Source organism: Polistes canadensis, unplaced genomic scaffold (genome assembly GCF_001313835.1).
Source record: "Polistes canadensis isolate GaletaPanama2010 unplaced genomic scaffold, ASM131383v1 scaffold_53, whole genome shotgun sequence".
Lineage (NCBI taxonomy): Eukaryota > Metazoa > Arthropoda > Insecta > Hymenoptera > Vespidae > Polistes > Polistes canadensis.
Genome location: NW_014569600.1, coordinates 279,882 through 293,664, shown reverse-complemented (window position 1 = coordinate 293,664; position 13,783 = coordinate 279,882). Strand labels below are relative to the sequence as shown.

General features: G+C 30.6%; 1 protein-coding gene across 3 annotated transcripts in view; it reads right to left on the bottom strand.

Annotated features, from left to right (window-relative positions):
* Positions 1–13,783, bottom strand: part of LOC106785601 (E3 ubiquitin-protein ligase Rnf220-like) — a 205,345-nt gene that overhangs the window by 141,968 nt on the left and 49,594 nt on the right. For 2 of the 3 annotated variants that reach the window (XM_014746216.1, XM_014746217.1), the window contains one exon: positions 7,025–7,162. The exons of the other annotated variant lie outside the window; for it this stretch is intronic. In XM_014746216.1, coding sequence (XP_014601702.1) covers positions 7,025–7,162 — 138 coding nt within the window. The remainder of the gene's footprint in view (positions 1–7,024; positions 7,163–13,783) is intronic. 3 annotated transcript variants of the gene reach the window in all.

The following is a 13,783-nucleotide window of genomic DNA, read 5'->3' as shown; positions in this document are numbered from 1 at the left end:
ATATTATATATATATAATAAGGAAAGCAACGATAAATAAAAGTAATTTCGTTACCGAGAGTTAAAAGAATATTTTCTAATATATTTATCCTAAAATCAAAAATTGATCTGACGATATTTCACACACATACCTGTATATTAAAAAAGAAAATTTAAAAAAATCTGCTGATACGCGACTGACTTTAAATTTCCCACCCCTTTCTATTTTCTTTTTTCTAATATATTCTCTCTGAATAATTCAAGCAAATCCTCTCGAATGAACAAACATCACCGTTCTCGCATGCATTATAATATAACACGCATGTTCTTCCTAAGTCAAGAATTTCACAAACATGTATCGAAGCGTCACAAGTCTCTCACACACACATACACACACTCATTTTCTCTCTAGTTGTTGGTAAACGAATACATTTGAAGAAAGATCATCTTTAAAATGCAACACGTTCGTTCGATCGTTTAAAAATAAAATGAGAAAAGATAAGACGATGGGTTAAAGGGGCAGAAAGTGGAAGGTTGATGCAGGGGGATGGGGGTATGGGGAGGGGAGGGTTTGGAATAAGCAGACAAGAATTCTCATCTAATCGACCGGTTAATATTATATTTTTCTGGTACCTTTAATACTCGGTAAATCGTAAAACTTATATCAAAGAGAGAAATAAGATAGATAAAAAGATAAGGGGTTAATCATCTTTCAAGTTTATTTATTTAGTAATAGTAGTAGTAGTAGTAGTAGTAGTAAGAATATCGTATAAGATAAAAGACGAGAGTTGTAAAAATCAGGATTCCTTACGATTTACTGGTATTGAATATTTATTAAGAAACGAATGACAATCTTAAATCCCGGTATCAAGAAGCTGAACTAATTAAATCGTTAATTAAAAGCTGCAGGATGCGACGAGGAAAGGAACGAAAGAGAAAAAGAGAAAAAGAGAGTGAGAGAGTAAGAGATGGAAACATAGAACGGTTGCTTCTGGGTATTAACCATTTCTCCATGGAGAAGGAAATAAGACGGCAAGGCCTGTTAATTTATCGTAATCGTTCGGTGTGACTAAGTAAGTGAGCAGAGGCCTCGCAATATTCTTTATTAAAATATCCACCTCTCCTGCTTTCTCTTCTCTCTCTCTCTCTCTCTCCTCCCTCTCTTTTTTTATTTTTTTCATTTTTGCAACCTTTCTCCGTTACTTTGATTCTCTACCGGTAGACCTCCGACTGATGGTATTCTGCTTTATAGTGTAGAAAAAAAAAGAAAAAAATAATACTTTGTTAAATATCGAGAGAGAGAAATAAAGATTTATCAAGTTTTATATATTGCATTATTAATATTATTATTATTATTATAGATTAGATATAATATTTTCTTTGACTATCGAGATAATAATAAATCTTAAGATTATTTCTATGAAGAATTATTGTTTTCTTTTAATTAAGGAAAATTAAGAACAATTAAGATACCTAAAGATTGAACTCATTAATTGCAAAATTGTTTTGTTTTGAAAATATTAATGTTTTTGAAAAAGTCTTAAATGAGGATCGTGGCAGCAGGTTGTATTAAAGAAAAGTAATAAACTATATCTTTTATTATATGCTTTATCTTATAGATACAAAAATTAGCGAAATTATTTATGCCATTTTTCCATAAAATCCACATATAACCGAGTAATGTACGTAAAATTCCAAAATACTCAAATTGGGGGGTCGTGGCAGCTAATAATAATTATAGATTTACGCAAAAACAATTGAATCTATTTATATTAATTATCGTTTAACCTTTTTGATTTATTTGTCTACGAATGCATTTTATCGATTGTTTTTTAAATTAATCAAAAACCATTGACAACTAATATAAGACAACCATAATGGTTGGAGTAGAGGAAGGTGCTATAAGAGAGGAATTAATAAACATGTTAGGAGGTAGGATTCAGATTGGGATGTGTGAATTTTTCAGAGAAGTTGAGGAGCTGTGTAAAAGAAGGAGGGTAGAGGAGGACGGGAAGGAAGGCGAAGACGAACTCGAGTGAGATTTGGATAGTTATAATTATAGATAGTTTAATTTTAAGATTGGTGATAATTGTTGGTAGACGAGGGGTGAGTTAAGAATAAACCAAAAATGTGAGATAAATATAAATGAAATAATGATAAGACATTGTAACAAAACTTTGTAATTTGTGCAATAAAAACCTGATTATATTTATAATATTATTTATAATAATAATAATTTATCGCAAACGATTTTGAAATCTATATTTATTATATATATTTCATTATATATAGTGTGTTTAATTATTTCATGTTTATTTCTATGAAGAGAAGTTTTTGTTCTCTTTTTTCCTTTTTTTTTTTTTGTTTTCACGGTAAAAACTACAACAACGAATACAACCCTCCCCCCTTCCCAAGCCCCTTAGTTTCATTCTCTTTCTTTCGTTCATTTTATCTCGCTGAATGTGTCAAAAATGATACTAACTAGTAAGGATAGAGGAGTTAAAAGGTTTTTCGGTAGAATAAGCGACACATCCGAGTGACACACGATCGATACTAGCTCGTCCAAGCCAATCGAGCCATTCTAATCGCATCAGAAAGTGATATCTCGACTCGTTTAATCGAAGCAAGGAAAAAAAAAGGAAGGAAGGAAGGAAGGGAGGAAAAAAGGGCAGGAGGAAGGAACGATGACGATGAAAGTTTTTCCCCGAAAAATCACGACTTTTCCTTCTTTCCAAAAGTCTTCTCATATGTGTACACATACATGGTATATATTCGTATGTATATGTGTATGTGTATGTGTGAATCTTTTCGACCCTTCGTCACTGAACTCCTTAAACGTTTGATTAATTCCTCGTTTTTGTATGAATCATCATACGTTTACATCCATCACTTTGATTCAAATAATCCTTAATAATAAAAAAATAATAATAATAATAATATAGAAAATTTTTGTGCCAAATTTACAATCCGGCATGAAAACTCTTTTAGTACGAACTCGCTCTACAGCCTAATCCACAATTTATTTATAACAAATATAAAATATAAAATATATACAAATAAAAATAAAAGAAAAATAAATTCAACTTTTTCGTTATTTATTAAAAAAATGATGAGTGTGATAAGGGAGAGGAGGAAAACGGGATTGAATCGAAGAGGCAACAGGTATTCCGTAAAATAAAAAAAAAACAAAAAGAAACAAAACAAGACAAGAATAACAATATCTGATATACGAGGACCAAAAAAAAACCATGCCACCGAAAAAAACAGGGGGTGGTAAGAGAAGTATTGCAGAAAGGTGCAAAGGGGTAGGGGGGGGACAAGGGGGTAAATAACTTTGGCGATTATTTCTTTTCGGAAATTCGACGGAGCAACGAATATCGTCAAACTTCAAAGAGAGAATGAAAAAGAAGCAAAGAGAGAGAAAGAGAAAGAGAAAGAGAGAGAGGAAAGGCAGTCAGCGAGAAAATTGAATACCCCGTCGAACGAGAGAGGAAGCAAATTCACTAAAGGATTTAGTAGTAGGCGTGTTTGGCAAAGGAAGTGGCTTGAAAGCCGATGTCCTTCAGCACGTGGTGGAAGTGAACACTCGATTAAAACTGACAGTAACCGGCTGACTACTACTACTACTACTACTAGTACCTACTACTACTACTAGATTACCACTTTGTTCCAATATTTTCTGTATCTCGTTAAAAACCTTTGTTACACATAGTTGTAAATAATAATTTCAAATTAAATTAGGTCAATATACAGAAAGAGATAAATGAAACATGAATTGAAGGGGTGGTGGTGGGAGGTATCAGAGATGGATCGAAGATGAGATCGAAAAGATTCGAACATGGTTGGGATGGAATAGGTTCTAGGGGGTGGTGGTGGTGGTTAAGGGTAGAAGGTAAAACATATCGAAGGGTACGTATACAAAAACACGTTGTTATGCGAACCAGTGGTGAGAAGCAACGTTGTATATAACTCGAACCAAGCTTTTCATCCAGGTCATATGTATACTACCCACTGCCAATATATATATATATATATATATATACCTGATAACGAGAGTTGCAAAAAAAAAAGTGAGCGAGTGAGTGAGTAAGTGAGAGAGAGAGAGACAGAGAGGAGGGAATGAGGGAAAAAAGACTAAAAAAAAAAGAAAAAAAATGAAAGAATAACACTCACACGAAAGTATCAGTGTACAGGACGATGCACCAACCTCCACTCCTCCCCCCCCCCCCCCCCCCCACCCCCGAAATGGATATTGAAACGTACCTATATTTGGTGAGAGAATGGTAAAGTATACCGGATATTGAAATATGTTTTTCACGAGCGCGTGTTTTTCGATCGATGAGATTTGTAGTCGGAACGGGCCAAACAAATCAGTGACTACCGACCCTGAGTGGCTACTACTACTACTATTACTATTACTATTACTATTACTACTGGATACTACTACTATTATTACTACGTCATTCGAAATTATTCTATGGCAAAAGAGAATATTGAAAATTTTGTGAAGATGTTGTTGGAAGTACGTGGGGATCTGATTTACGTTTTTGTTTCAATCGATTAAAATATATTTTTGAGAAGGGGATTAAAGGTTGATATCATCTTCGTTTGATGTATGAAATATAAAATACGATCATCTTTGCGCGTGCACGTATTTATTCTTTTCTTTTTCTTTTTTTCTCGTTTCTTTTTTTATTGATTCGAAACAAATGTAATAAAAATAATGGTGTTCGTCGATTAAGTAAAAACGTATTATGTTTAATAAATTAATTCGATTTATATTATATGTATCTTATAAATTAATGATATTATTTTTTATATAAATATATATTTATAAATTAAGAAATATATGTATATAAATGTATCAAATATTCCTATTTATACATCGACACGAATGTTTCCGAGTTAACCCAATGAAATATGTTTAACTTCAATTCGTATACATTTATATAAATACACGTTTCTATAGTAATATACTCATAACTATATTATATATCATCTTAATTCGTAATATATTAATTTTTCGACAAATTTTCTATAAACAAATGATAAAAATCTAATAAATAAATCATGAAAAATTTGTATAACTAATCATAAAAACTCGTATTAATTAACATACATATGTACCCCCCATAATTATGAAAGTATTCTAAGTCATATATAGATATTTAAATAAAATAACATTTGAATATTAAAAATGAATACTATATAATATTAAAATAACAAACACTATCTAACGATTCATTTTTAACAATATTCAAATTACATTGAATTCATTAACTTTCAAATAATATGATATAAAATAACCGATTAAATCACTTTTCCTTCAATTTTAACTATAAACCAATTACATAATTATGATAATACACACATATATACTTGACGATAAAATAAAACATACATATACAGATAAACATAATATGTTAAATCCGTGATCCGTTAATCATACAAGGAACAAATTACTTGCGAATCCGTCTAGCTAGGATCAGGTGCAAGTATTCAAGCAAGCAACCAACCAAGCAGACAGAGTCACCTGACAAAATCCCTAACGTTAGTGTTAGATGATAGTAGTAGTTCTAGGGGTAACGGGTTGGTTGGTCCTTGGGAGATTTGTGGACACGAAGATGAGTATAGCTCGTAGGCTTAGTACGTGCAAACGCGCAAGTCGATCTGGTAGCTGGATTTGCGGGATCGATGGACCGGAAGCATGCAATGAGAGAATGAGGGGGAAAGGGTGGGCTGGGGGGAGGGCAACAGGAATCGGCAGGAATAGAGCAAGTGTGAGAATGAATAAGAGAGAGAGAGATAGATAGATGGATCGATATCTCGTGTATAGTCCTCTAAACTAGTACCTGCCTATCCTACACACAATACACTTATCCACCACCCACGTGTACAACGGCGTATACACACATGTATATAAATATACACCCCCCCGAATCTGTGTGTATAGGTGCCAACACGTGGCACCGAGGTGGTTCCTCCTATAAGCTGAAGATCAATGCATCGAAATTAACAGTTGCTTCCGATTTAGTAAGATGCACGATTTGAAACGGGTAATTCTCGGTTCAACGCCAAATTGACAAAACAACCTTACGTATCCCTACCTTTGTTTGTTTGTTTGTTTCTTGTTAAGATCTAACATTTCGTATATATAACTGTTGGCTTATTAATTAATAAATTAATTTATGATGTGTGTATTATACACGGGTTAGTAATATGTGATTACGATTAGTCTTTGTATATATTGTTTAATTATACGAAGCTTGACATTTTTTTTTTTAATTTCGAATGTAATGGCTTTTTTTTTTCTTAATCAAGCATAAATTTGTTGAAATATGTGCGTAATCGTATGTTGTTTTATATATATATAAGAACAAGTTATAATGAAAATAATATGAAAGAATATTATTATGATAATTATGACACCCATTGTTAGAATATTAAAAGTATCAAATTTATTTGCACTAGATGGATCAAATAGAAAATAAAAGTAAGATAATCTAAAACGAATGAAAAATATATAAATTAATTCTTTCTTTATTTTTTGTTTTTTTCTTTTCAGAGTAATCGAATATTCGATTTAACAATTTAAAATCATACGATTATTCTTCGAAGTATAGAGAAACACAAAAAAAAATCGCGAAACAACGAAAGCATTATTTTTGATCCATCGCGTATTATTTATTTTTTCTAAATTTAACGATTAAACCGTACGTTAATAAATTTACCGAATAAGAATAAGAATAAGAATAAGAATAAATCTTTGAATGATGCAAAATATCTAATCGTATTACTTAAAAAAAAAAATATTAATAAGCAATGATCGATGAAATTTAAACAAAAAATGATGTATTAAGTCATTAAGTATGATAATGTGTTCGATTTTGAAATAAATGTATTCGAAATAATCGTACGTTTCATACTTAATGATCTAATACGTAATATTTATTAGCGAAATTCGGGAAATAAGAAGATGAAGAAGAAGTAGAAGAAGAATAAGAAGAAGAATGAGATATATTTTGGTGGGTGGTAATAAGGCCTACCTTGGTCGAATACAAGGCAGCGGGTGGTCTTGGCAGCGAGTCCCGGGGGCAGAGCGAACCTGTAGGCCGGGCCCAGCGACAGCCCCAGCCCCAGACCGAGCGCCTCCGCGCCGCATCGGCCCCCGAACACAGGCCCCACTAGAATTACCCACATAATATTAATGGTCATCTATATGTTTAACGTAACACAACTTCCAATAGTTATTTTTCAAATAGACAACAAGAGAAAGAGATATTATTATTATTATTATTATTATTGTTGTTGTTGTTGTTATTATTATTTATTAATTTATTTATTTATTTATTAATTATTAATCAATCTCCAACAAGTAATTATTATAGGATTATTTCATGCACATATTAATGAAGATTATAGGATTTTCTTGTGTTTTTTTTTCTTTTTTTTTCTCTTTTGTTTAATTATCTCATTTACTTTCTCTCGCTCTCTCTTTCTTTCTCCCACCCCCATATTTTCATCTTTCTCTGTTAATTTCCTTTCTTTTTTATTGTTATATCGGACGAAATCAGGAAGCGCACAGTTGTATTTAATTAAATCAAAAATCGTTTTGTAATTTAATTTATTTTCTTTACCAATGAAAATATTTATTTTCTATTGTATCGTCCCATTGTATTTTCAAAAAAAAAAAAAAGAAATTTGTTAAAACAATTTTTAAATACTATTTTATAATAAATCGATCATCGTTACAAGAATATTATTTAATCGAATTAATTGATAAATATAATATAATATATTTCATTAAAATCGAGAACACACAAACTCCGAAAATCCCCCAGCCCACGCCCCCCTAATACATAATCAATATCAAAAATTTCATAGAAAAATTTGTGTTACGTTCTGCGCTTCCTGCGATAGTCAAATGTCTAAAACAGAGAACAACGATCATGCACACAAAATGTTATAAGATATTTTTTATTTATCTTCGAGAGAAAAACAAAAAAATACTGGATTAGTTTGGAAAGTTGAGTTCGATCGTTAGCAGATTTTTAGAAAAAGAATTACGATTAATTATTATTATTATTATTATTATTCGTACAGCGTATAAGAGACGTTTATAATTTAAAAAAAAAAAAAAACATAATTATTCTGTTCGAACAAACGAATGACTGATAATAATAATGATCGTGAAAAATTTGCAAAGAATTAAATAAAATGCGTACATACTGAGTTTAAGTAATTCAAAAGAGAGAAAAAAAATAACGAAGAAGAAGACCAAAAAAAAAAATATATATAAGGAGTGGGAGAGGGGGGGGAAGGGAGTAAGAGGGGGCAGATATTATCTCGAAGAACACGAGATCAACTGTCCTCTTCTCGTCTCTCCACCCCCCATCCCCCTCCCGTCCTCTCTCCCTTCTTCTGATCTCATAGTAATCGTTTTGATCTCTCGATAAGCCGACGGGATCATCATTATGATGTCAGCGTAATATTCATGTCATTAAGAGATAAATTCTCGACACTGAGTTTATTGCTTTTTTAGTTTCGAATCGGCACGTGGCTACTCGAAAAATTGAAAGACCGTTCCTGCCGATCAACTATCAACTACCCTTCATCGAAACCCTTTTTTGTTTTTTATATATATATATATATATGAACACCACCCTTGGTTCGATCAATTTTATTTAAACGATTTCTTCTCTTATGTCATAGTAATAATTTATTTATTTATATATAATAAGTTAAGTTTATTATTTTTATCTCGAATTATAGTTAATTTAATTAGATATTTAATTTTATCTCGAAAAGTTTGTGTAAAGATTTATAATAATCGTATTACTCGATATTTATTCTTTTATTTTTGTTTTTTTTTTTTAATGTCATATTTAAATATAAAAAAAATGTTGCTATTGAATTTTATTTAAATTTGTATTAAGATGCTCTATCGCCAAGTTTTTCGTATACGATTGCAAAAGAAACAACAAATTATTTGAAATATTCGAATAAAATATTATTTTCTGTATATTTCTTTTAAAAATAACAATTAACATTGTTTTCGTTAGGCAAAATAAAAATGATTTCTTCTAAAAAAACAATGAATAAGAAAATCGGCACGTACTTTACGAACAACTTAATATTTTGTTATTTATTATATTTCTAAAAAAAAAAAAAGGATAATAAAATAATAATACAATACCGAGTAACATCTAATTTTATGAAATAACGACTGAATACTTTATCGCAACACGTTCGCATTTGAATATCCAAAGAAACAAAATATGGATATTGACATACATATATATAATATATTAAAAAGAGAATAAGAACGTGGCCAAAAAAAAAAGAAAAAAGAAAGAAAAGGTTGAATTTCCACCTACACATTTCAAAGATCTCAAAGACGTACGTACATACATAATATATATATCTATACACGTTCCAAGATGCTTTATTATACTTAGTTAGATAGGTAAAAGAACGTTTATATAGGAAAGGAGCGAAAAAATAAAATAAAGAAAAAAAAAAAAATTTGGTTAGATACAATGCTGACAAGAGCCCCATAATCTAAATTCATGTCCGTCGGATCCCTCGGAGGATAAGTATTTACGCGTAGCATAATGCCAGAGGCTTAACATACTTTTTTAAATTGCGCCTTTGAGATGCAGAACGAACAGATCTGAAATTCTCTCTCTCACTCTCTCACTCTCTCTCACTCACTCTCTTTCTCCTTCTTTCATTCTTTTCATTTCTTTCTTTTCAATTTTTTTTACTCGACGTTTTGCCTTTAGTAGCTTACACGCTGATTAAGACACCCGATACAATTAGGCGCCGAAAAGAAGCACAAAAGATGGCTTTGAGAAGATGAGGGTGGTGTAGTAGTGGTGATGGTAGGAAAAAGGGTGGTGGGGTGATAGTAGAAGGGAGAAGGAGGAGGGGGGAAAGCAAAGCCGCGGGCATTCTACGTGCCTACGGTGAGATCGACTATAACGGGTGTCCCAGTTGAAGAAGAAAGAAAGAAATAACAAAAAAAAAAAAAAGAGAGAGATAGGAAACGATTTCTAGAAATGCCTGCCCCCCCCCCCTATTACTATAACTTACGAACGAGTAGTAATTCTCGACGTATATAAACAAGAAATACGGTTTTCTCTGGTAAAACTTATTCCAAGATAAAATGAAGTTGATCGACGTGAACGATCACTTCCGTTCTACTATCATATATAACTACGTTCATGTCTCTATATATATATATATATATATGTGTGTATATATGTATATATATATATTATATATTTTACGTTGAAAGTCAACATAGATCGACGTTTCGGTTTTGGTATATTCAGGTTTAATCGGAAAACATGTCGACGTTTATTAGCTTTTTTCAATTCACTATAACACCGTGTCTCTGTCTCTTACACACAGACAAACATACATACATACATCGATAGTATGTTTGATCATCGATCGACCATGACGACACATCAAGTTACATACACATCATCATACTTGTCTCTCTATCGCAAACTCGATATAAACGATGAACCAAAACCCGTATGGAAAATATTCAACTTTTGCATCGTTAAAATCTTTCATTATTATTCTTCTTCTTCTTCTTATGATCATCATCGTCTTAGTTGTACATATACTTTGTCGTCGTTATCATCTTTGTCGTGCTATTATTATTATTATTATTATTATTATTATTACTTTCGCGTTGTAGTATCTTCAAAGATATTTCATTTAAAATCCGAACACTAGCTGCATTCCATCGTTTATTATTGTAATTATCTAACAGAAAGATAACGGCTCGTTAAATGTCTACTAAGTTTTTTATAATTTGTATCGAAAGTGAGTTTGCGAGAGAAAGAGAGAGAGAGATAAAGAGAAAGAAATAAAAATAGGGAAAGAATGATAGAGATAGAAATAGAAAAGTACTATACTCTCTTCGATAAACAGTGACAGCTGGCACACATCGGGAGTGAATATTGGAAAACCGAAGAAGAAACCAACGTTCGTTCGTTTCTTTCGTTTCTTTCTTTATTTCTTTCTTTCTTTCTTTTCGTTTAACGAGCAACGACGAGCAACAACTCGGATTTTACGCTAACGGATTGAAGTTATTAGCTTTATTACCAGCTCGTTAAAAATCTCAAAGGAAAAAAATGATTAGCTCGTAAATAAGTTTAAAAAACCGTGCTCGATGCAACGGTATACGTTTATGTGTGTGTATGCACGTCGTTGTAAAAACCATTTTGCAAGCAATGGACAATTTTTTTGTATCGGAAATTTTTCTTTTCTTTTTTCGGGAAACTCTAACGTAAGTAAGTAGCAACGAGTAAGATTTTAAAATGTTTATTATCTTATCGAAAGATTGGAATTTTTTTTGCAGAGTTTACGAATTTTGCAAACACGCCGATCAATTTTTACGTAAAGATCTTTCGTTATCGTATATTTATTATTATTATTATTATTATTATTATTATTATTATTATTATTATTATTATTATTTTATCTTATCGTATAACGTTCTCCTCCATTTGTTGTTTCATTTCTTATAACATTTTATTATATATTTGTAACGAAAGTGTACATCACTTTAATTTTTCTAATATCGTTGTTAATGATTATTATTCTACGGCATAAGTTTTGATTTTATATTCGTAAATATTTGAAAAAGTATTTATTACCACGTTACAATTATTCGATTTTATTTGATTTATTCATTAAAGAGTTTTCAAAATTTTCTATAAGGTATTTTATTTATTTTTTTTTTTTCAAATAAACAAATCTCTATTTCCGGTTATTTCAAAAAAAAGAATTCATATTCTTTCTTAACAAAAATATATTCAAATGAATTTATTTATTGGAAACATTTAGATAGTTTCTTCATCGTTGTAACAGAAAACGTTAGCGTGTATATAATGTTAACTGTAATTATAATATTACAAGGACACATCACTCGATGGAGATAGGCAAGGCAAGGGATGACAAGGTAGGGCAGGGTAGGGCAGGGTTGGTCCGGACCGGACCATACGTCAATTACACGATTTCAAGCGAAATATCGTAATACGAGGAATCCGAATACTAAATTAATTAATTTACTCGAAATCGTTTTCCGAATGAATTAATGATTCTCGCAGATACATTCCCGCAGAAATTAGTATCGCTAAATAATATAATAATAATTATTATTATTATTATTATTATAATAATATAATAATAACACAAAAACGATAATAATAATAATAACAACAAGAAGAAGAACAACAACAACAACAATCATCATCATCATCATCGTCGAGTATAGGCAACAATAACGATGATAATGATAACGATGAAATAATCGTTTCCCGTTTAAATTTCGAGTCACATTCGGAGAATAATTGTAAATTTAGATGATCGAGTTGATCCTGATGATAATTACTTCGAGCCGATCAAAAATGTAAACGATATAGTTAATTTAACGTAAACGACGATATCGATGAACATTGAAGATAGAAAACAACAACAAGACAGAAAGATTGTAGATTGAAAATAATCGTATTTGAAAAAAAAAAAATTAAAATATACAGGACACCTTGTAGACGAGAAACAATTTTTCTAAGCTGGCGCAACGAATCGCACGTGTTTGAGTTGACAGACAATTAATTACAACTACTGCAGGTTCTTCTTTCAATTTTGTTACCATAACTAAATACTATTCTAGAACTAGGCTACTAGTGATACACCTTTTATATATATATTTTGTATCTTTTTTTATTTATTATTTATTTGCACTTGTTCTTTGTTCATTTGTAGTGATACACCTTTTATAAATATTTTATATCTATTTTTATTTATTATTTATTTGCACTTGTTCTTTGTTCATTTTTCGTAATAATCAACACGTTTTCTTTCTTTTTTTAAATTATTTGATCAAAATATTTCAGTGTTCGTTGATGAAACACTTAAAATGATACATATTTGAATATACTGATAATCTCGTTTTAGAAAATCGTTACTTATGTGTTTAAGATTATCATGAAATAAGATCTCGTTTTGCATGGAACGTAGAATAAACGACGTTTATCGTGCTCTAACTTGACTCTAATCGTTCTTTACGAAGGAGAACATGGCAAACGGGAACAATCTGCTACCTCTTTAAACACGACTAACGCATCTTAATTAAGCGAGAAAAAAGAAAAACGAAAAAAATGATGATGACGTTTTGTTAACTATAAATACAAGGATACTCGTAAAATTAACGTTAAGTCGCCACATTTCTACACGGTGCTCGAACAATCGCAAACTTATTTAATATACCTATACGTATACGCAAATTTTCACATATACGTAGGTATTTATATCTATTACTTAGGCGAATGGCATAAACGTGGCGAATCATTTTTTTTCTCTTTTTATCGTTCGAGTTTTAATTGGATTATCCTCGCTAAAATCATTCTCGTTAATTTTTCTTACGTCATTTTAATATTTGGAAGATCGACGAGATTGGTTTAGAAAATTTGTCTTTCTGAAAAAATCGATCAAAAATAGTTACGAAGGATTTATTTAATTATCGTTTAAATATCAATTTAATTATTAGAATCATAAATGGTTAATTTAATTTCACATTTAAACCGAGATACATAATTGTATTTGTTTATAATTACCTTTTTATATATATACACGTTAACTTCTACTTCGATTTAAAAAAAAATTATTAACGATTCATTATATTATATTTAAATAAAATCTATCTATTCTAGACAATATCTAACAAAAAAGTAATATAATAATCGAGACAAATATAGTAAGAAATTTAAATAAATAATATT